Source organism: Muntiacus reevesi, chromosome 18 (genome assembly GCF_963930625.1).
Source record: "Muntiacus reevesi chromosome 18, mMunRee1.1, whole genome shotgun sequence".
Lineage (NCBI taxonomy): Eukaryota > Metazoa > Chordata > Mammalia > Artiodactyla > Cervidae > Muntiacus > Muntiacus reevesi.
Window position 1 is genome coordinate 36,734,238 of NC_089266.1, and position 23,397 is coordinate 36,757,634.

The following is a 23,397-nucleotide window of genomic DNA, read 5'->3' on the forward strand; positions in this document are numbered from 1 at the left end:
GGTCCCCTGTAGCGTCCAGAGGAAGGCGGGGGGTGGAGGGTGGCAGTAGGAAATGAGGAAGGTTAAAGTGACTCTTGCTGTCAGTTAGGTCCACTACCAAGATTCAACTTCCAGTCTCCCGACCCTCTGGCCATTCTAGGAGAGACAAGCTCTGGGCCTCTTGGCCTGGGTTCAAAGCTGATTCTGCTTCCTGTTGGCTGGCAATGTGTGCAAGTTACATCAGCCCTCAGCGCAGCAGTTTTTGTGTCTGAAGACTTCCGCATTCGCCTGCCCCCCTGTTAGCATTACAGCCGTGTTTGCTGTAATTATTTACAAGTGAGGACAGAGGCAAATGGGAACAGGTGAGTGCCCTAGGTCACCAAGCTGCTCCAGGATGTGGCTCCAAAGCCTGCAGTTCTCACCCTGCATCCCCAATACCTCCTGCCCCTGACCGGGACCAGAGTAGAATACAGGAAGTCAAGAGCCGTTCTCAAGGAGGAGCTGACTTCAAGTTCACGTTTAACACAGCCAACCAGCTGTCTCCTACAAAGGAAGGATCAGTGAGAGGACCAGGAGGGACAAGGAGGTCAGTGTTTTGTGGAAGAGGATGGAGTGACCCAGATGCAGTGAGGCCAGCCTGGGGGAGGGGAGGGGCTGCTGCCCAGGGAGGCCTGGCCTCCGGCTCTCACCCAAGGGGTCGCAGAAACAGCTGGTGGCAGCAGCACAGGCTGAGGGAGGAGGCAGGGACCGGGCTTCCTGGATGTCCATTCACAGGTACTGAGCAGCAACCCTGGGCTGAGGAATCTGAAAACCCCTCCCTTCCTAGGCCGTGGGCCCTGTTGCCGGAACACTTTCAGTTTTGTTTCTCTGCCTGCAAGAACTGAAACTTGAAACAGAAAGACTCCGGAGATCCGAACATGGAGGGAGACTTCAAGATATGCGGGAACTGGTAAGAAGTCGCTTTCCCTAGTGGCCGACCTGGGGCTGGCTGGTGAGAGGGGCAGACAGGATAAGTCTGTTTCTAAAGTGGAGAGAAAAGGGTCCATGTGCCCAGGAGGCCAGGGTGGGCCCCTGCGGTAGGAAGATATAAACTCAGGAGGTATCAGTGAGAGATGCTCAGGGTTTGCAGACATCCCTGAACCCCGCCCCACCCCCATCTCCAGATATTGAAGACTTTCTGGGACAGTTCTACAGCCAGCCAGCCAGGCTAACCATCCCTGCTGGGCTACTCCTATTTTTCAGACCGTGTGCTCTTCATACCAGTCTTTGAAAGAAAGAGGCTCAGGCAGATGGTCTGGGGCCATTCCCACCCCCACCTTTAGAGGGAGCTGTGGAGCAGGGTGAGAGGATAGAGCAGAGGTCCCAGCTCACCCCTCTAAATCATGGGGATCCAACCTCTTGAGGCACATCACTCTCGAAGCTCCCTACCTGTGACAGGAACCAGGGGGATCCCTCCCGAAGGACCTTCTCCCGCCAGACCCTCCTGGCTGTCTGGTGTTTGCACCAGCTCAGGAAAAAAGCTGAGGCGCCAGGCCGGGCAGAGGGGTAAGAATAGAGGAAGGGAGACTTTCCTGGTGGTTCAGTGATCAAGAGTCCATGCTTCCCAAAGTAAAAAAGCTTTGTATACATATATATGACTAATATAATATATATTATATATTATTTATATAATTATATTATTATATATTTATAAATAAATATATATTTATATTTATTATATAATATTATGTATAATTCATATGTATAATATATGTATTAGTATAGTATATATATATATATATATATATATATACTATATAGTGTATATATGTATTAGAAAACTTAAGAGTTTTTGCCTAACTAAAATATGACATTTTGATTCCACTTGCTTGACTTAGTATAAATAGAATGCTAGATTTCTAATTTTAAAAAATAGATAAGCAACAAGCAACAAAGGTTTACTGTATAGCACAGGGAACTATAGTCAATATCTTGTAATAACCTATAATGGAAAATAATCTGAAAAATAATATATATATTGGGTTTCCCTGGTGTCTCAGACAGTAAAGAATCTGCCTGGCAATGCAGAAGACACAGGTTCTATCCCTGAGTTGGGAAGTTCCCCTGGAGAAGGGAATGGCAACCCACTCCAATGTTCTTGCCTGAGAAATCCCATGGGTAGAGGAGCCTGGGGGCGCTGCTGTCCATGGGGTCGCAAAGAGTCACAACAGAGCAACTAAACCTCAGCCTTCCACATTGCAGGCAGATTCTTTACCATCTGAGCCACCAGGGAAGCCCAGGTTAGAAGTCAAAGACACAGTCAGATGCTTTTGAGACAAAGGGTCGTAAATCAAAATGACATACTGGTATTTTGCCTAAAGTTCACCAAGGATACCTACCTATAGAACAGGTGAGCACGTACTGAGAGTACTGGGTGAGCAGTGAGGCACTACGACTAAGCACAGAGCTGAGAGAGAACACTATTCTTTTAAGTTATATTTCTGGCATCAGAAGAAAGAAAAAAAGAAACGGTTGAGCAGGCTCTTCCATCTATGAGGCACTCTGGTTAATGTGTAGTACAGATGCACATGAGGGAGGGAGGAGGCCCAAACGCACACAGAGAGTTTTATCTTTAATTTGTTCTTGTCCTGCCTTAAAATATAAATTTTATTTCATCAGTCACAATCAAGACAATGAAACTATTCATTACCTCCCAAAGGTTTCTCTTGTCCCTTTTTAATCGCTCCCTCCTGCTCCTTCTCGCTCACTGTGCTCACCCTGGGCAACATAAGAGCTTTGCAGAGCATCCTTACCATTACGTCATGATTCAGCATTGTTCTGATTTGAGATCAACATGGGGAAGGCGAGGCAGTGGTCTCACCATCATATTTTCAGTGCTTGAGGCCTTGGAAGAACTGCATCCAGGAGCTCCGGGTGTAAAATATGGATCCATGCTTTATACCATGAAATAAACCTGCTTTTCCTCCCTCTTGATCCTGCAGCAAAAGAAGGGTGGCCTCCAACCTCCTGGCCCTCCATGAGGCCCACTGCCTGTTACTTCTGGTCCTCTGCCCAGAGTGCAAGGAACCCGTCCTGCAGGATAAGATGGAAGAACACCGCGAGGGCGGGCACCAGCAGGTGGGGAGGCAGATTGGGGGACGGAGGTGGAGGGGCAGGGTCCCCTCTGCAGCCCATCTCATGACTGCAAGTCGCTCAGCCCCCGTGCCCAGCCCCCTGTGCAAAGTGGAAAGGATAGATAATCCTGCCTTTCCTGTACTGCCACCTCAGCTTCCCTGGTGGCTCAGACGGGGAAAGAATCTGCCTGCAATGCAGGAGACCTGGGTTCCATCCCTGAGTTGGGAAGATTCAAGGGAATGGCAACTCACTCCAGTATTCTGGCCTGGAGAATCCCATGAACAGAGGAGCCCGGCGGACCACAGCCCATGGGATCACAAAGAGTCGGACATGACTGAGCCACTAACACTTGTTTCCTGCACTGCACTGAGTCAACCCCGGCTTCCCATTCCCAATTTTTCCCTACAGGCGTATGAGGTTGGCCAAGACTAGGGAGTCCCTGTTTTGGGAAAAGTAAAATGTCCTTTTGAGATGTGTCAAGAGAAGAAACAAGAAAGTGGAGCTTGGAAGGCAGTCATGGCCAAGGTTGGTCAAAGGCTGACCTTTCTCTCCAGCTGTTTCTGGAGCTCCTCAAGCTCAGGCATCCATCTCAGCTCAGAGGGTCCCACAAATGCATCCCTGAGCTCAGGGCTGGTGCTGCAGGCAGACGAGGGTACCTGGCTTGCCCCCAGGTGCTCACAGACCCACCCTGGACACACGGAGCCAGGGTGGGACTCGAGCACCTCCCTCTGCCTTTAGGTGGGATGCGCCATGTGTCAGCAGAGCGTGCCGAAGTACTCACTGAAAAGTCACGAGGTGAGGGGCAGGTGTGATTTCTTCTGCCAAGCCCAGGAGGAGGGGAGGGGGCCGGTCATAAAGCTCTCCCCTCCTGCCCCCAGCTCTCTCTTCTCTCCCAAGCAGGCCTGGAACTAGCTTATCACAGCAATACAGGGCCTCCTGCCCCCAGACGCTGGTCAGAAGGGACTGCCAGGGTCCAACACAGCTCATGTTCCCCTCGCAAGGAGAAGCCCCTCTCCCACAACCCTCTCCCAGCCCCCACCCTCCAGTCTTTCCCACCTGCTTTCTCTTACTGGCTTCAGGCCCCCCCAGGGAAATAAGCTCCTAGCCCCAGGGCGACTGCAGTCACTGCAGTCCAGTGACCATGCCCGTCCCGCCGGCCTCCCCGTAGGCCCAGGAATGTCAGGCACGCCCGGTTGAGTGCCAGTTCTGCCACCTCGCCGTGTGTCTGAACAAGGTGGACCTCCACGAGCACCACTGTGGCCAGCAGATGGAGGTCTGCCCAGACTGCGGCCAGCATGTCATGCTCCGCGTGCTGGCCCAGCACAGAGAAGACTGTCGGCATGAGCAGCCCTGGCTCCAGAAAGGTGAGTATCGTGAGCGCTCAGCGGGATGGGTGACGAGGGTGATGACAGATGCGCGTGTCTCTAAGTCACCTGGCTAGTCTAGTTCCAGAGTGGCCTTCTTGTGTGTCTGCTGTGTCTTGAAATGACTGGTCCAGAGAAAAGCAAATATCATAGATTAATGCATAAATACGGAATCTAAAAAAGTAGTATTGATGAACCTATTTGCAGACAAGAAAGGGAGATTCCGGCATAGAGAATGGACTGCTGGACACAGCAGGGGAAGGAGAGCGTAGGACAAACTGAGAAAGTAGCATTAACATATATATACACTGTGTGCACGTGTGCTAAGCCACTTCAGTCGTGTCTGAGTCTTTGCAACCCCGTGGACTGTAGCTCACCAGGCTCCTCTGTCCATGAGATTCTCCAGGCAAGAATACTGGAGTAGGTTGCCATCCCCTCCGTTCTAGGGGATCTTCCCGACCCAGGAATCAAACCCACGTCTCTTACGTCTCCTGCCGTGGCAGGCAGGTTCTTTACCACTAGCGCCACCCGGGAGGCCCCATATATACACTGCCAAGTATAAAATAGATAACTATAAGGAAGCTGCTGTATTATGCAGGGAGCCCAGCCTGGTGCTCTGTGACAACCTAGAGGGGTGGAATGGGGAGGTTCAAGACGGAGGGGATGAACATATAATTATGACTGATTTGAGTTGCTGTATGGCAGAGACCATTGTAAAGCAATATTGTAAAGCAATTTTCCTCCAATAAAAAGAAATTTTTCTAATGTATAAAAATAAATCACTGATCCAGGGAGCCAAGAAGTGAGGGGTTGGGGAGCTAGTAACTACACAGATGAGTACAGAGGCAATGGGGCCCTACCATATGGGAGGCTTCCTTTGAACTCCTCCAGCATGACTCCAGTCTGGCAGAGACCCACCTGAATCCTTGTAGAGATGAGAAACCTATGCAGAGTGAAACAGGGGCTTGCTGGAAGCAGAAACCAGAGAGGATACCCAAGTTCCCTGACACAAAATCAGGAACTTTCCCACCATCAGCCCCAGACAGAAAGGATCCAGTTGTAACTCCTGACCTTTGGGCCCACGTGTCGGCCACCTGGTGCCCCAGCGTGCTCTCTTTACCCAGTTACCCCTTTATGAAGTGTGTTTACAGAGAACACGAGCCAAACACATCTTCTCACTGGTTGTTTTAGTAACAACAGTAGCATGGGGACAGAGCCGAAAATCCCTTGGGCAGTAGGTAAGTCTCTCTGGGTAAACGATTTTATCAAAATCGGCAAATGAAAACCTGGGGTGCTTAAGATTCAAGTACATTTCCAGCAGGCCTGGGTTTCAACACAGCCAACAAACAACTCTTCAGCATAGCTTCGTCAACACAACACAACTTCAACAAGACTGCACAGCTTCAACAACAGCACAACTTCAACAAGACCATGCAACTTCATCAACACAATGCAACTGCATCAACACAACACAACTTCAACAAGACAGCACAACACAACTTCAACACAATCAACAAAGATGTGTGCAATTAACTCCTTATTTGATCACGGAGCTCAGAAATGGCTAAACTGAAAGGGCAGTCAGGTTGAACAGGACTGGCATCTGTGGTAACAACTCCTTCTGTCTCCTTGGAAACCAGTCCTGCTCCAGGAAAATGTCTCTTCATCAGGGCTGTGTGCTGCCCCAAGGGCACTTTTACGATTTAATGGAAATAATGTGGGTGATTCCAGTTGTGGGTGGTCCATGTGGCCAAGGACCCTGGCAGTGCAGGACACTCATGGCAGACTCGGGACAAGGCATCCTCAGGACTGCAGGTCACAGTTGTGGGGCAGTTGGACTGGCCATTGTCAAGGGCAATCATTTGTGCTGTTGTTTCTGTGCTTTTTCAGGGAAGAGCATTCCAGCTCCTGAAAGCAACATCTGCTGTCATTATTGCAACCAAATGATTCCAGGAAATAAGTATTTCCACTATCTGGTGAGTAGAAATTTGTCATTTTCTAATGATGCCAATAGCCAGTCCATATTCCAAAAAGTATGATATGAACAGTAGATTCTTTTTGAAACTCATTCATTTTATTTATTTACTTATTGAGTGCACTGGATGTTCATCATAGCCTTCATTGCAGGTTTCTCATTGCTGTGACATCTCTTGTTGCTGAACATGGGCTCTAGATGCGTGGGCTTCAGTAGCTGTGGCACCCGGGCTTAGTTGCTCCATGGCATGTGGGGTCTTCCTGGACCAGGGATAAACCTGTGTCTTCTGCATTGGCAGGTGGATTCTTAACCACAGAACCACCTGGGAAGTCTTGAATGGTAGATTCTGGGTCTAGTTTTACACAGCATGAATATTAAGAGGTTCCCATATTTCGTTTTGCTTTGTTCAAAAAAGGACATCGTGAACTGCTTTAGGCTCATTTAGCACACGTAATTGGATTCCAATCATGCCAACCCTTCAAGGAGCCTCCCTAACCAATCCAGCTATCACTGATCACCTTTGAGGGCCTGGACATTGCAAGTTAGGCCTTAATAGGCTCTGATTTATTATTCTCTATCCCATGTCCCTGGTGGCTCAGATGGTAAAGAATCCACCTGCAGTGCGGGAGACCTGGGTTCAATCCCGGGGTTGCGAAGATCCCCTGGAGGAGGGCATGGCAACCCACTCCAGTATTTTTGCCTGGAGTATCCCCATGGACAGAGGAGCCTGGCTGCATAGAGTTGCAAAAAGTCAGACATGCCTGAGCAATGAAGCACAGCACAGCACATCCCATGTGGAAGTCTCCGCTATCAGGCTGAGAGCTTCCCCAAAAAAGTCAATAGCTTTCTCCATCTTCCCACAATGAAGCTGATATCAGGGCTGGGTACCGAAAGGAGGACTCTGAAAGGATGTAATGATGTGATGGATTGATTGATTGCTTTTGCCTGGGAAAATTCACAGACTCCTCCCTCCATCACTCTAAGCGCCTTTTAGTGCATTAGTCAGGCCGAGCTGCTCCCCTCTTCTACAGGATGGAGCGTTTTCTTTGGGGGAATCTCCCCAAAGCATCTCTCCAAAGAACTCACATCCTTCTTCATGGATGGCAAACTGTTTGTCCTTTCTTTACCCTTCAATCCAGAGAACAATGCATATCAGAACTGAAGAAATCCTAGAGATGATCTAGGTCTTTTTGTTTATCGTGGACCATACGTATAAAATTTACTATCGGTGACATTTAGTGCATTTTAATTTGAATACTTGACTTAAAATCTAAATTACATTCCCTACCCTCCACAGAAACAATATATGGTTTTGAAAACGTGCTGATTGATTCTCTATTTCCACCTTTTATGTGTTAATAAACGCTGTGGAATTTAGTTTCACCTGGTTTTCATACTATTCCTCTTTAGTCATTATTATTACTGTCATTTTATTCAGTTCATGCCTGCTTGGATATATTCATACATTTACCTTTCTCTTTGCTGGCGTTCTTTCTTTTTAAAATATTTTGTGGATTTATTTTGGCTGCGTTGTGTCTTAGTTGCGGCATGTGGAATCTTTATTGCAGTGCGAGGGCTTCCCTCTAGTTGCGGCACGTGGGCTCCAGAGCGTTTGGGCTCAATAGTTGAAGTGCATTGTGGCATGTGGGATCTTAGTTCCCTGATCAGGGATCAAACTCGACTCCCCTGCATTGCAAGGCAGAATCTTACACTGCACCACCAGGGAAGTCATGGATCCCAAGCTTTCTTGAATCCCAAGCTTTCCTTCTGGGCAAGATTTCTATCATCCTGAAATACATGTCTAGGTATCTTTAGTTATCTGCACAGTTACTTCCTTTATTTTGCATTCTTGAATGTTAGTTTAATTGGATTTCAAATTCTCCATTAACCTTTACTTTCTTTTAGCATTTTGAAGCATTTCTACCATCTTCCCACTTCTCTGATTCCTGTTGATAAGTCTGCTCTCAGTGTAGCTGCTGGTCCTTCGCCAATAACCATTTTCTTTACTGGATTTCAAGATCCTCTTTGCTTTGGATCTTCTGTGGTTTCACTGCAATGTATCCAAGAGAAGATTTATTTTTATTCATCCTGCTTAAGACAATAGGCTCAGATGTGTTGGTTTGTTTGTTTTCCTCTCTCTCTTCTTCAGAATTTATCACCTCATGAACAATTTCTATTCCAAGGTAAACAAGCCTTCTTGTCATTTTTTTGTGACCCCATGGACACACTGGAGTGGATAGCCGTTCCCTTCTCCAGGGGATCTTCCCGAGCCAGGGATCCAACTCAGGACTCCCACATTGCAGGCAAATTCTTTATCAGCTGAGACACAAGGGAAGCCCAAAAATACTGGCGCGGGTAACCTATCCCTTCTCCAGCGGATCTTCCCAACCCAGGAATGGAACATGGGTCTCCTGCATTGCAGGCGGATACCAGCTGAGCTACCAGGGAAGCCCCTTAGGGCAATAGGCTCATATGTGTTTGCTTTTTTTCCTCTCTCTCTCTTCTTCAGAATGTATCACCTCATGCTCAATTTCTAGTCCAAGGCAGATGAGCTTTCTTGTCGTTTCCCTTTTCCAGTTAGTCAATTTTTGTCTCTTGGCCACCACAGTTCAGACTTCAAGGTTCCCAGTTTCGTGCAGGGTAGGGGGACTCTTCCAATTTCACACATCACGTGGATGGGACTTTTCTCTCATCCAAGCTCTTAGTCATGAGATTGACCCCGCAATCTCCTCCTAAAGGGTTACCTCATGTGCTTAACAGGTAGGTCTTCTTTCCTGGAACATGAGTTTGCTTGCTTCCTTGCAAAGTCAGCTCAATGAATGTTTGTCATATTATATCCAGCATTTCTAAAGTGTTTGGAGTGGGAAATTTTCAGGTTAGCTCGCATACTGTATTGTCCGCCATTAAAACTGAGGTCATTTTAAAATTTGATGCTTGACTCACCCTTGCAGGACAGATGCCGTCGAGTCTCAGGTGCTGTGACACTTTCTCCAGCAGGGAAAGCAGAAACTCCTCCTTCATCCCCTCCGAGTCAGGCTGCTGAAGACCAGACTTCCAAGGCAGAGAAAGATGTCCGTCCAAAGCTGAAAAATAGACACAGAGCTCCTTTTCCTTCTGAAAAGTCAACAAGGCAAGCGCCACGAAGCACAAACAAAACCACGAATCTGTCTTTGAAGTCCAATGGCAAGCTCAGAGCCTCCTCTCCTGTAGAAGATGAGACAGCCTATGACATTCTGAGGAGATGTTCTCAGTGTGGTATCCTACTTCCCCTGCCAACCCTAAACCACCACCAGGTACCCAGCCTCTCTTCCCTCCATACCCGGTTGTGAGCCATCAGGACAGTGTTAAAGAAATGCAAGTCCTGCGAGCTGTCCTCAGACAACACTATCTCCCCTTTCTCTGTGTGTCCGGATCTACTCTCAGCACTTATCACCTGCTTATGTATGTTCATCACCTCCCATTTCTGACGGCAGAGCCAACCTCTCATCTCTATCTCCAGTGCCCAGCCCAGTTACTGACCACAGCAAATGCCCCCAAACCATGGAGCAGACAAATGAATAGAGGGCATCCAGTCTAGCCCTCTCATGGCGCAGATAAGGCAACTGCAGTCCAGAGATCAGAGCCTTGGTCAAGATCCTAAGTTAGTTGCTATCTTGCCTCCAATAGATTAAGGTTTACCTCCAGTAGCTCAGGATTTGCAGCCTCAATAACCTGATATTTCACATCCTAGATTACTTTCCAATAAAGAAGAATAAGCATTAGAGGTTGTTAACCATTATGCACTAGTTACGATGCAAAGCGGGGTTTCCCTGGTGGCTCAGCTGGTAAAGAACCTGCCTGCCGACGCAGGAGATGCAAGAGACGTGAGTTTGATCCCTCAATCAGGAAGATCCCCTGGAGAAGGAAATGGCAACCTGCTCCAGTATTCTTGCCTGGAAAATTCCATGGACTGGGGAGCCTGAGGGGCTACAGTCCATGGGGTGGCAAAGCTCTTTACAAATGGTTAATCATTATAAACATCAGGAAGGCATTTTACCCCTACCTTATAGATAAGGAAACTAAACAGAAAGGTTGAGTGACTTCCCCAGGATTTCACAATTAGAGAGTCGCAGAATCCAGCCAGGTATACATGTGGATATAGTTCCAAAGCTTATGCTCTCAAGCCCCAAAAAGGATGTCTCACTTTAAAATATTTTCATTATTTGATGTTTTTCAGAATACAAAAGTTGTTGTTGTTTTTCAGTAGCTAACTCGTGTCCAACTTATTGCAACCCCACACCAAGCTTCCCTGTCCTTCACTATCTCCCAGAGTTTGCTAGTACTAGATACCAGATTTTGTTGTAACCATTTGACATGATACCATACAAATAAACATAAAGATAAAGTTAATCCTCCCCCACACCCACCCCACCTCCCAAGTCCCATGCCATGAAGTACTAGTTTCAGCAACCAGGTGGGTGTCCTTCCAAAACTTCACCTCTGTTCACAAAAGCCTGACAAGCCTCCATGGGGTTTGAATTGCTTTTCTTCCCCATATATCATCTTCCCACACTCATGACTCCACCATTTGCCCTTTATGCTGAATATATGATGCACACACCTTACAAAGAAGTAGACCTAAATCTTGTTCTTTCTAGCTTCTTTAAGCATCTCTTTATGCACACAAGCACACAATTTTACCAAGCTGAGTGAATTTCATTCTTGGTGAGGGTGCTATTAGTGCCATATTCCCTTGCCTTCTACAGCTGAAATTTCCTTCCATACTTAATCCTTAATGATGGGCATGCTGAATTTAGCAAAGAAAAAATCATTACTTGGGACAAAAACAACTACAAAATAATTTCAGGGGACATACTCATACTAAGAAAAATTCTTTGTCTCTCTGAAATTAAAATCTAACTGGACAGCCTGTATTTTATCTGGCAACTCTATTATATAACCACACACACACACACACACACACACACACACACATTTGGAGTCCAATTATACACACTGCTTGTATAGGATTCATCAATAACCAGTAATAAGAAGGGCAACCCTCCAAGTCAAATAATGTTGCCCCTCCCTTTTCTTTTTTAATGTTGTAAGAGTCCATGAGGACTCCCTAGTGGCTCAGACCATGGACTCTTATGTGTGTGACTGATAGTTGCTCAGTCTCGTCGGACTCTGCGACCACATGGATCGTAGCCTTCCAGGTTCCTCTGTCCATGGATATTCTCCAGGCAAGAATACTGGAGTGGGTTGCCATTCCCTTCTCCAGGGGATCTTCCCAATCCAGCGATTGAACCCAGGTCTCCCGCATTACAGGCGGGTTCTTTACCATCTGAGCCCCCAGGGAAGTCATAGCGTGGGTATCCTCTAATCTGTTTGTCCATCCTCCTGATGATGACAGGCCTCTATTAAACATTGTCCCAAACCTCCCATGGACCCCTCCTGGTTCACTGGCCTCCCTTTTCTTCTCTTTTTTCTTTTCTTTTTTAAAATTTTTATTGGAGTACAGTTGCCTTACAATATTGTGTTAATTTTTGCTGTGCAGCAAAGTGAATCAGTTATGCGTATACATGTTTACTCTATTTTAGGTTCTTTTTCCATATAGGTCATTACAGAGTATTGAATAGAGTTCTCTGTACTATACAGTAAGTTATCATTAGTCATCTCTTTTATACATTGTTGTTGTTGTTTAGTTGGTAAAAAAAAAAAAATGTGGAAGTATGAGTCACTCAGTCGTGTCCAACTCTTTGAGACCCCATGGACTGAAGCCCACCAGGCTCCTCTGTCCATGGGATTCTCCAGGCAAGAATACTGGAGTGGGTTGCCATCTCTTTCTCCAGAGGATCTTCCCCACCCAGGATCAAACCAATGTCTCGTGCATTGCAGGCAGATTCTTTACCCCTGAACCACCTGGGAAGCCCCCTTTTATCCATAGCTGTGTATATATGTCAATCCCAGTCTCTCAATTCATCCTACCCTCCTCTCCCCTGACCCCACCCCCACTTGATATCCATAAATTTCTTCTCTACATCTGGGTCTCTATTTTTGCTTTGCAAATACATTCATCTCTACCCATGACTTTTCTATGCCATCTGCAGCTCAGAGTCCCTGCTCCAGGAACCGGGGATAGGTTTAACCAGCGATATCTCAGGAACTAACACCACTTTATACACCTTGAACTTTTTAAATATTCATTTCTTTAGGAGAAATGCCAGCGGTTAGCTTCATCAAAAGGAAAACAAGTGAGAAGTTCCAGCTAGCTTTGGGAAAGGTACAACAGATTTTGAAGATTTTGGTTTTATACTGGTTTTTCTGCTTGCTTTCTGTGCTAGTCTGTACTTGTGAAAAGAGGTTTTATGCACTGGGTTTCTTTTTTATTGAAGAAAAGGTATGGATTTTAATTATTTTCCTCCTTTTGAACAGAGATGTTGGTTTGCCCAAGAGCTACAGCTAAACCAGGAGGAAAAGAGAATGCCAGCTCTTCTGCCTGAGAACTCTGATCAAGCATCTAGGCCTAATCCAGCCTGGACACCTTGGGAAATCCAGCTTTATCTCTGAAGAATATAAAATATCTTCCTGAAAACCTGTCTTCCACCTTTCTTTAGATTTTTCACTGGTTTTCCAGGGCTGGGGGTGGGTGGGGTGGGGAAGCAGCAGCTAGGACGGCATGGGAAGGGGAGCGGCAGAAAATGAGAGAGAGAGAGAGAGAGAGAAAAATGAGGTTGGGTGGTGGGGGGAGCCAGGTAATGCACGAAGAGGTGCCAGTTGTGGCCGCTGGCAGGGGGAGCAGCTGGGAAACACCCAGAGAAGCAGCCCCCTCCCCGCAAGTAGCAGAGCCCTAACTTTCTGCCTGGCTTGAGGGGAGCCCTGTTAGGGCATCAGCTCCCACAGGGAGGATGGAGCCCAGGACAGTGGGTGCTTGGGTGCGCCCTCACCCACCCAAAACTGCAGACGTGTGACATTTCTCAAGTTTTGTCAGGTTGGCTGAATCAGGTTTGCTTAAGGCCTTCTTTGGGTCCTGGTGACTCAGACGGTAAAGAACCCGCCTGCAGGGCCGGAGACTGAGGTTCCATCCCTGGGTTGGGAAGATGCCCTGGAGGAGGGCGTGGCAACCCACTCCAGTACTCTTGCGTGGAGAATCCCCATGGACAGAGGAGCCTGGCGGGCTACAGTCCACGGGTTGCAAACAGTCAGAAGCGACTGAGTGACTAACAGTAAGGCTGGGTTGGCAGTGGCTTTGGCTTCCCAGAGAGGGTCCCCGGGAAATGGCAAGAACCCGGGGCTGGATCCGGACAGGAAAGGTGGCGAACGATCGGGCCTGCACAACCCAAGTCCCGGGCAGAACCTCTTCCCGGCGTGCAGAGGGGTCGGGCAGGGGGCAGGGACTGTGGGGCCCAGCCCCCTGCCTCCCGTCCCCGACCAGGGCGCCTCCCCGGCCGTCTGCGGGGTGGGGAGACCTGTCTTGGCCCCTCGACCTGCGCGATCACCCCGGGTTTGGGCCCCACGGCCTTGGGGATGAGTAGACCCCCACAGGCGGCGGCGCGTCACAAAGGCGGCGGGCCGCTGGGCCTCTAGCCTCGGCCGGGCAGCGGGCAGCGGAGTTGGCGGCGGAGCCGGCGGCGGAGCCGAGGCGGCGCGGGCGGAGAGGCCTGGCGCTCGCGGTCCCTGCAGCCGGAGCAGCAGGGCCCCGCGAACGGGTAACGCGCGGGGCGGGGTGGGCACCCCTCCTCTCCCGCCGCCCCGGGAGGCTCCTGGGTTCTCTCCGCACCCCGGGTGATGGAACACCCAGGTTTCCTCCCAGGCTCGGCAGCTGTGTAAGGGGGTGAACCCAACCTAAATTCACGCGCCTGGGTTCGAATCCTGCTCCCCACTTACCCATCTCATTTTCCTAACCTTCCAGCACCTGTTTCCCCATTCGTAAATACCTTCCTTACAGGGATGTTATTTAGAAGCACGTTGACACCAACTTTCTGATGGTAACAAACACTTGTGTAACACTTACTCTATGCCAGTCACTGTTCTAGTGTTTTCCGTCTATCAGCCCATTTAATCCCCCCAATGCTAGGAGAAAGGAACAATTACCCCTATCAACAGATGTGGCGAGGCTTCCCAGGTGGTGCTAGTAGTAAAGAATCCGCCTGCCCATAACAGGAGACAAAAGAGACGCAGGTTCGATCCCTGGGTGCGGAAGATCCCCTGGAGTAGGAAATGGCAACCCACTCCAGTATTCTTGCCTGGAATATCCCATGGACAGAGGAGCCTGATGGGCTACAGTCCATGTGGTCGCAGAGTCTGGACACAACAGGGCACACACACATACAAAGTTACATATTGCAGTTGACAGAACCAGAATCTAACCCACTCATCTACATTGCCTCTTGAGGGGTAGGGTAGGTTCCAGGTAATGACATGACTTTTGGAAGGCTTGCAACACCATTCCCAACCCACCAAAGAAGTTCTTCCAGCCCCACCCTATGGTTTAAAGTGTCTGGTAACTATTCTGACCCTGTTACCTTGTTGAGGCAAAGGACTTCAATTAGCTTTTGAATTGGTTTAGCTTTTTTCTTTTTTTTTTCCTTTCCTTGGCAGCACTGTGAGTTTTCTGGGATCTTAGTTCCCTGTCCAGGGATGGAAACTGGGCCCCCTACAGTGGAAACCAGGAGCCAACCACTGAACCACCTTGGAATTCCCTGGTTTTAGCTTTTCTTGTGCACCTTTTAGGGCTTCCCTGGTAGCTCAGCTGATAAAGAATCACCTCCAATACAGGAGACCCCAGTTCAATTCCTGGGTAGGGGAGATCCACTGGAGAAGGGATAGGCTAGTATTCTTGGGCTTCCCCGATGGCTCAGATGGTAAAGAATCTGCCTGCAATGTGGGTAAACGTAGGTTCGATCCCTGGGTTATAGGTAACTTTCTCTACGCTAAGTGCTGTGGGGTGTCCTAGCCCCAGACAGTTTATATGTGAAGAAAGACACACTCTTTTTTCTTCATTAGTTAAAATACTTCCTTAAAAGAAGAATGAGGCTGTTCCTCGTCCCAAGGAGTGTGTGGATTTCAAAGAAGAGAAGGGCTTCAAACACTGTGAGGGGAGAGAGAAGGGGGCGGGCTGAACCCACCAGAGCCCTGATCCTGGCTGGGGATAGGCTGCTACCGGTTTCCATGCAGAGGTCTATCTGGGTGGGAGATGGGAGGGCCAGCTGGAGGAAGGGACCAAATTGTTCAGTAGGTGATGATGGGGTAGTGAGGATAAAGGCATGGGGGAAACCTACAGGATCTCACTTGAGGATGCTCATCGCCACTGTGGTGTTGGGGAGAGCTGGAAGAGGCCCGGGGGCCCCTCATGGGGAGAATGAATAGGAGACTATCCACCACTAGATCTACTCAGATGACAGATGCAGTGTGAGACGTACACAGGGCAACGTGAGTGATGCTTACAGACATGGAACACACATTTGGCAAGCACATGCACAAACAAAATGAAGCACATCGAACACACTGGAATAGTTGCCTATGGCGGGGAACGGTGAAGTGGGCCATTGAGTTAAAAGGGAATAAATGAATAAATGGGCTTCCCTCATGGTTCAGACAGTAAAGAATCTGCCTGCAATGCAGGCAACCCTGGTTCGATCCCTAGGTGATGAAGATCCCCCGGAGAAGGGAATGGCTACTCACTTCAGTATTCTTGCCTGGAAAATCCCATGGACAGAGGAGCTTGGTGGACCATGGGGTCACATGGAGTCATAAAATCATAGAGAGTTCTTGCACAGACGAATCTCTGTCCTGAACTGAAAATTATAATTAACTTGTCCCTCTGCATCCAAGGCCTGATAAATAGAGCCAGGAAAAAAAGTACAATAGAAAATAAGAAAGCCCAGGTCTAGCCTCGGTCCTGTTACTAACTCACTGTGTGACCATAGGCAAGCCCCTTCACCTCTCTGTGCCTAGTTTCTATCTGTTAAAAAAAATTCATTGTATATCCTTGCCTCCTTTGTCAAAGATAAGGTGTCCATAGGTTCGTGGATTTATCTCTGGGATATATAATGGAAAAAAGACAACCTCTTTAACAAGTGGTGCTGGGAAAACTGGTCAACCACTTGTAAAAGAATGAAACTAGAACACTTTCTAACACCATACACAAAAATAAACTCAAAATGGATTAAACATCTAAATGTAAGACCAGAAACTATAAAACTCCTAGAGGAGAACATAGGCAAAACACTCTCCGACATAAATCACAGCAGGATCCTCTATGACCCACCTCCCAGAATATTGGAAATAAAAGCAAAAATAAACAAATGGGACCTAATTAAACGTAAAAGCTTTTGCACAACAAAGGAAACTATAAGTAAGGTGAAAAGACAGCCCTTAGATTGGGAGAAAATAATAGCAAATGAAGAAACAGACAAAGGATTAATCTCAAAAATATACAAGCAACTCCTGAAGCTCAATTCCAGAAAAATAAATGACCCAATCAAAAAATGGGCCAAAGAACTAAACAGACATTTCTCCAAAGAAGACATACAGATGACTAACAGACACATGAAAAGATGCTTAACATCACTCATTATCAGAGAAATGCAAATTGAAACCACAATGAGGTACCATTACACGCCAGTCAGGATGGCTGCTATCCAAAAGTCTACAAGCAATAAATGCTGGAGAGGGTGTGGAGAAAAGGGAACCCTCTTACACTGTTGGTGGGAATGCAAACTAGTATAGCCACTATGGAAAACAGTGTGGAGATTTCTTAAAAAACTGGAAATAGAACTGCCATTTGACTCAGCAATACCACTTCTGGGCATACACACCAAGGAAACTAGATCTTAAAGAGACACGTGCACCCCAATGTTCATCGCAGCACTGTTTATAATAGCCAGGACATGGAAGCAACCTAGATGCCCATCAGCAGACGAATGGATAAGAAAGCTGTGGTACATATACACCATGGAATATTACTCAGCTGTTAAAAAGAATTCATTTGAATCAGTTCTAATGAGATGGATGAAACTGGAGCCCATTATACAGAGTGAAGTAAGCCAGAAAGGTAAAGAACATTACAGCATACTAACACATATATATGGAATTTAGAAAGATGGTAACGATAACCCTATATGCAAAACAGAAAAAGAGACACAGAAGTACAGAACAGACTTTTGGACTCTGTGGGAGAAGGTGAGGGTGGGATGTTTCGAAAGAACAGCATGTATATTATCTATGGTGAAACAGATCACCAGCCCAGGTTGGATGCATGAGACAAGTGCTCGGGCCTGGTGCACTGGGAAGACCCAGAGGAATCTGGTGGAGAGGGAGGTGGGAGGGGGGATCGGGATGGGGAATACATGTAACTCCATGGCTGATTCATGTCAATGTATGACAAAACCCACTGAAATGTTGTGAAGTAATTAGCCTCCAACTAATAAAAAATAAAATAAAAAAAAATAAAAATAAAAAATTCAATTCTCAGGTCTCTTACAACTCTGAGTTTTTATGAGCCACAATGAATAAAGAAATCAATAAAAGCTTTATGGAGTCATAGGCCTTAAACCTTAAAAATGGAGGGTTGGAGAGAGGTAGAAAAAAGGAAGGTAGTTATCAGGCAGGAGAAACTCTGATAGCAAAGCCATGAAGATTACAGCAGATGGCTATGAAACGTCTGACCTAGGGCTCAGTGTATCTGCTAGGGCCTTAGTCCAGCTCTTCCCTGGGACTCCCTAGCTTGACTGAGGTACCACCTGCAACTCAATCAATTCAGAGACCTTCCAGTCTTCCCATTTCTCTGTTCACCAGTTGCCAAATCATGTCCACTAAAAAACTCACAATTCACCCCGATTCCCACTATCATGCTGCCCTAGTCCCAGGCTTCAAGTCTGGACTCTGCTCTAGACCATCCTTCCTCCACTCCCCCAGAGTATTCTTTCTTTACCTCAAGATTGTCCACATCACTTCTGGGCATGAGATCCTTAGACCTGCCCTGAGGTCAGCCAAGGTTCTCCACCTTTGTTCTACAGTTGTGCCTTTTGAATAGAGACACGTGTGTGCACAACTAGTTGCTTCAGTCCTGTCCAACTGTTTGCGACCCCATGGACTGTAACCTGCCACGCTCCTCTGTCCATGGGATTCTCCAGGCAAGAACACTGTAGTGGGTTGCCATGCCCTCCTCCAGGTGATCTTCCTGACCCAGGGATCGAATCCATGTCTCTTATGTCTCCTTCATTAGCAGGTGAGCTCTTTACCACTGGCATCACCTGGGAAGCCCCGAATAGAGGCATAGCTATCAGCAGTGTCGCTCAACACAATGATTCATCCAGAGAAGATGTCAGAATTCCTCTAGGACACAGCCTTTATCACATCATTCAGAGCATCCTGAAAGATGCCCTTGAGCCAGCAACTCCCACTGCCCCAGATCCAGGTTCATCACTCCTTGCCTGTCACAAATTAAGCTTCAAACAACTGTTAATTCCCTGAATATGAACACATCACATATGCTCACATCCTGTGGCTTCGCCCATCTTGTTCCCTCTTCCCGGAGTATACCAGATCCTCCACCACCAACCTATCTGCTTTGCAAACAGCTATTCACCCTGCAAACCTCAGCGCTCAGATGCCACCTCCTCCAAGCACCCCTCTCTACAACTTCTTACCCAGAAAGAATTAATCATGCTTTGTGCTACCCTGCATCATGAATGGGCTTCCCAGGTGGCTCAGTGAGTGAAGAATCTTTCTGCCAATGCAGGAGATGCAAGAGACGTGGATTTGATTCCTGGGTCAGGAAGATCCCCTGGAGGAGGAAATGGCAACCCACTCCAGTATTCTTGCCTGGAGAATCCCATGGACAGAGGAGCCTGGTGGGCTACAGTCCATGGGGTCACAAAGAGTTTGGACACGACTGAAGCGACTGAGCAGAGACAGAGACACACAAATATAACTGAGCCTTTTCTCATCTCCCACAGTGTTGTAACATGAGTCCTGGTCTGTGTTCCCACTAGACCCCTGCTGGGCTGTGAATCCTTGTGGGTGTACACTGTATGGTTTATTTATCTTTGTCCCCCATGCACCAGCCCAGTACTGACACGTGGGGCCGCAGAACAAGTTCATTGCATTAGGTTTAATATGTGTTTGGCAGGTAATGGTCTTCCTTTTTACTCCCCACAGAAAACAAGTGATTGCTTTTCTTTCCTCATTTTTGGAAGCCCTGCCCACCACGCAGCTGCAGTGGACATCCTGGTTCCCCAATGGATGAAGAAGACCAACTGATCCAGCCTCAAGACCAGAGCTGCTGGGCCACCCTGCCCGATGTGTGCCTGCGTCGTGTCTTCTGGTGGCTGGGAGACAGGGACAGGTCCAGAGCAGCCCTTGTCTGCAGGAAGTGGAACCAGATGATGTATTCGGCTGACCTCTGGCGATACAGGACCATCACGTTCAGCGGGAGACCTTCCAGGGTACACGCGTCTGAATTCGAGTCAGCCCTTTGGTATGTTAAGAAATTTGGTCATTACCTGGAGCACCTGGAGATCAAATTCCTGAATCCTTACAACGCTGTCCTGACCAAGAAGTTCCAGGTCACCATGCGAGGCCTCCTCTCATGTCTCGGCAAGAGTAACAACCGTCTGAAATCTCTCTCCATCCAGCATCTCGAGTTGGACCGCCTGGTATGGAGGAACAGCATCAGGAGCTCATTCATGAAAAGCTTGAGCTTCTTCTTGAAGAAGATGGGTAGACACCTGAACTATCTCAGCCTGAAGGGGGCCAGGCTCACCACGGAACAAGGCTGCCACATCCTCAACGCCCTGAGCTACTTAAGGAATGAGAGCACAGTGTCGGAGCTCAACATTGAGGACTATTTCAGCCACCACCTTGCTGTCTACAGCAGTCCCCAGTTCAGCAAGACCATGGCCACGTTCCGCAACCTGGTGTCCCTGACCCTCAACTACAACTGCATCTCTGACGAGCTGCTGGAGAACCTGTGCGACAACAACGCTGGCACCCTCCGTACCATGAACATCAAGTGCCACATTCATGACCCCCATGGGCAGGTCATCTGGGGCATGTCTTGGGCCAAGCTGGCCAGGCACACCACCAGCCTAAAGGTCAACTTCTTCTTTGAGCGGGTCATGAAGTACGAGCGCTTGGCCCGGATCCTCTTGCAGGAGATCCCCATCAGGAGCATCAGTCTGAGAAGCTGCTATTTCAGCGACCCCGACTGGTCCATGAGACCCACGCTGACGGATCTCCTGCCCACCTTCCGGCACACTCTGCAGGTAGGTATGACCCGAGGGCCAGGAGGCCTGAGAGGAGTGGCCGCCCCTCTGGTTCCTGCTGCCTGCTCTCGAAAAGTGAGAGTGTTCGATGCTCAGCCATGTCCGACTCTTTTGTGACCCTGTGGACTGTAGCCTCCCAGGCTCCTCTGTCCATGGGATTCTCCAGGCAAGAATACTAGAGTGGGTTGCCATTTTCTTCTCCAGGGGATCTTCCCGACCCAGGGATCGAACACAGTTCTGCTGCAATGCAAGAAGCTTCTTTACCATCTGAGCCATCAGGGAAACCTTAAATTGAGATTCTGAGAAAGGTCACCAAACTACGCCTCTCCTGGTCCCCAAGACCACAGCAGGGGACAAAAGCTACTGCTCACTTCTTATACATGAAACCCACTCTTGGTTGACTGTCCACCAAGGAAAGCACCTATATGCCTGGCTCAGAACTCTGAGGTCCAAGCATGCAGGTTCCCCCACCAGTGACCAGCAGGTCAGCAACTCCTTCCACTCATCCACCCAACACAGAAGCACACAGGACACAGTGCAGCTCCAAACCAGACAAAAACCCAAACTTGACCAAGTTACCAAAGAGCTCAGAGGTGTGGGCTGTTCTCTAATCTGGCAGCTCCGCATCTATAGCATCAGCATCGTTTTGTCCCCTACTAAGGACCTCACAATCTTCTCAAGTGGCTCAGTGGTAAAGAATCCATGACTACCAATGAAGAAGATGCAGTTTCGATTCCTGGGTTGGGAAGACCCCCTGGAGAAGGGCATGACAACCCACTCTGGTATTCTTGTCTGGAGAATCCCATGGACAGAGGAGCCTGGCGGGCTACAGTCCAGGCGATCACAAAGAGTCAGACACAACGGAGCAACTGAATAACAAGGACCTCACACAAGGCTGTGAGGATGGATATACAGGAGTATATACACCACTACTGGGACTTGCCTGGCCGTCCTGTGACTAAGCCTCCACACTCCCAATGCAGGGGACCCAGCTTTGATCCATAGTCAGGGAACTAGATCCCATATGACACAACTAAGAGTTTGCATGCCACAACTAAGACCCAGTGCAGTCAAGTAAATTAATTAATTTATACCACTTAATAAATTTATAATTATATAATAAATAAATGATAAATTAATAAATTTATTAATTAATAGACTTATAAATTAAGAAACACCAATACTTACAGTGAGGGATAACAAAGTGTGAAGAGGTCATTTATGCTCACACAGCCTTGAAGTGGGCAGGCAGACATCACACCACCTTTTGGTGTTGCCCATAGTCACCTGGCCGGTCCACTGCAAGGCCAGGAACACCACCTTGGCCTCCAGACTCTAAGTTCATTGCCTCAAAACTCCAAGTTTTGGAAACTTGGATGAGATCACTTGCATTCCCAAATCCCTTCCTCTGACAACTGCATGTCCAGTGTCCCTTATCTAAGGCACTGGAGGGGACTTCCCTGGTGGGCCAGTGGTTGAGACTCCGCTTCCACTGCAGGAAGCATGGGTTCCAACCCTGGTCCTGATCAGGGAAACTAGGCTCCCGTATGCCGCGTGGCACGGCCAATAAATAAGTAAAACACTTGAACCACCTCGGCCACCAGGCCAGTGCTGGATCTTGAAAGTGCTATGAAATGATCCAGCTAAGTCCCGGCATCTCTGTTCACATTGTCTGCCCCATTGGTGCTTTTCCAGAAACTAACTTTTGAATTCAACAACAACCATGAGTCTCTGGATGAAGAGCTGCACCTCCTCATCTTATCCTGCAGGAAGTTGTTTTACTTCAAAATCTGGGCTTTCCTGGATGTTAAGTTTGTGGAGCGACTCCTAAAGAGCCGGGAGGAAGGGCAGTGTGCCCTGCGCACACTCAAGGTAAGAGCATCCTGGGGTGGGTTCCTCCCAAGGGAAGGGGCACAGGGGCTCCTGGGGGGCAGGTGTCCAATCCTGGAATGAAGGTCAGGGATGAGGCAGGGCATGGAGGCTGGACGTCTCACAAGTCTGTCCCTTCTGTGAAATTGCTAATTTCCAAGGGAATCTGGAGCTTAGGATTAATAATTAGTAGTAATCATCCTTAGCGTTAATAGTTGGGTTTGGGCTCTTCCTGATTCTGCCAACAATTGTACGGGTACCTCATTTGGATTGTCTTCAGGGCCTGGGTGATATAGTCACTGGAGGTGTATTTCTCTGTCGGCACAGGTGAGAATTTATACAAACAGATATGAGACGAATGAAGAGGACAGGACACTGCGGGAAATTTACAGGAGGTACAGAAAGCTGATCGATTCAGAGCTTAACTATTTTGTCATCGCTTACCCCATGATGTAACCAGCGCTCTCCAGAGAAAGAAAACCAGGAGCACTTTGAACCTGACAATCCAGTCCTCACAGAATGACACTTGGGGCATCCCCTACTCCCACCCCTTTGCCTCCTCTCTCTCCTTTTTGCTGGTTTCACACCAACGTGACACCGCAGCAATGCCTAGGACATCATGCAAAGACCCCAGGTGACTTTAAAGTGCTATCTTTGCCAACTATCCAGGGGTGATTTCTCTTTTTTGTGGTTAAGTTTTGCTTTTTGAGTCTCAGTCAGCCATGGAGCTGAAAGCCCAAAGCCACTCAGAGCAAGTTCTTACTCAGGGACCCTGACTCTTGCTAACCTCGTTCCTGAAAATGTGCCAGGGAGCAAACAGAGCCATGATTTCCGTGGACTATCA

The 23,397-nt window shown here is 48.0% G+C and overlaps 2 protein-coding genes across 4 annotated transcripts; both read left to right on the forward strand.

The window, feature by feature from the left end:
- Positions 1–412: 412 nt before the first annotated feature.
- Positions 413–13,009, forward strand: XAF1 (XIAP associated factor 1). Of its 3 annotated transcripts, none has more exons than XM_065910482.1 (9): positions 427–565; positions 806–928; positions 2,961–3,096; positions 3,832–3,888; positions 4,262–4,457; positions 6,348–6,433; positions 9,384–9,562; positions 12,630–12,697; positions 12,850–13,009. In XM_065910482.1, the coding sequence occupies exons 2-8, from the start codon at positions 897–899 to the stop codon at positions 12,646–12,648; spliced, it is 705 nt and encodes a 234-aa protein (XP_065766554.1). In that variant the 5' UTR covers positions 427–565; positions 806–896; the 3' UTR covers positions 12,649–12,697; positions 12,850–13,009. The 3 variants fall into 3 exon arrangements, with proteins under 3 accessions (XP_065766552.1, XP_065766554.1, XP_065766553.1); XM_065910481.1 differs by having other exon boundaries at positions 431–565; positions 9,384–9,725; XM_065910480.1 differs by lacking the exon at positions 12,630–12,697 and having other exon boundaries at positions 413–565; positions 9,384–9,725.
- A 6,649-nt stretch (positions 13,010–19,658) lies between these two features.
- FBXO39 (F-box protein 39) lies at positions 19,659–23,009 on the forward strand. The gene is made up of 3 exons (XM_065908983.1): positions 19,659–20,684; positions 22,380–22,556; positions 22,881–23,009. Exons 1-3 carry the CDS (start codon positions 19,659–19,661, stop codon positions 23,007–23,009), a joined length of 1,332 nt encoding a protein of 443 aa, XP_065765055.1.
- The last annotated feature ends 388 nt before the right edge of the window (positions 23,010–23,397 follow it).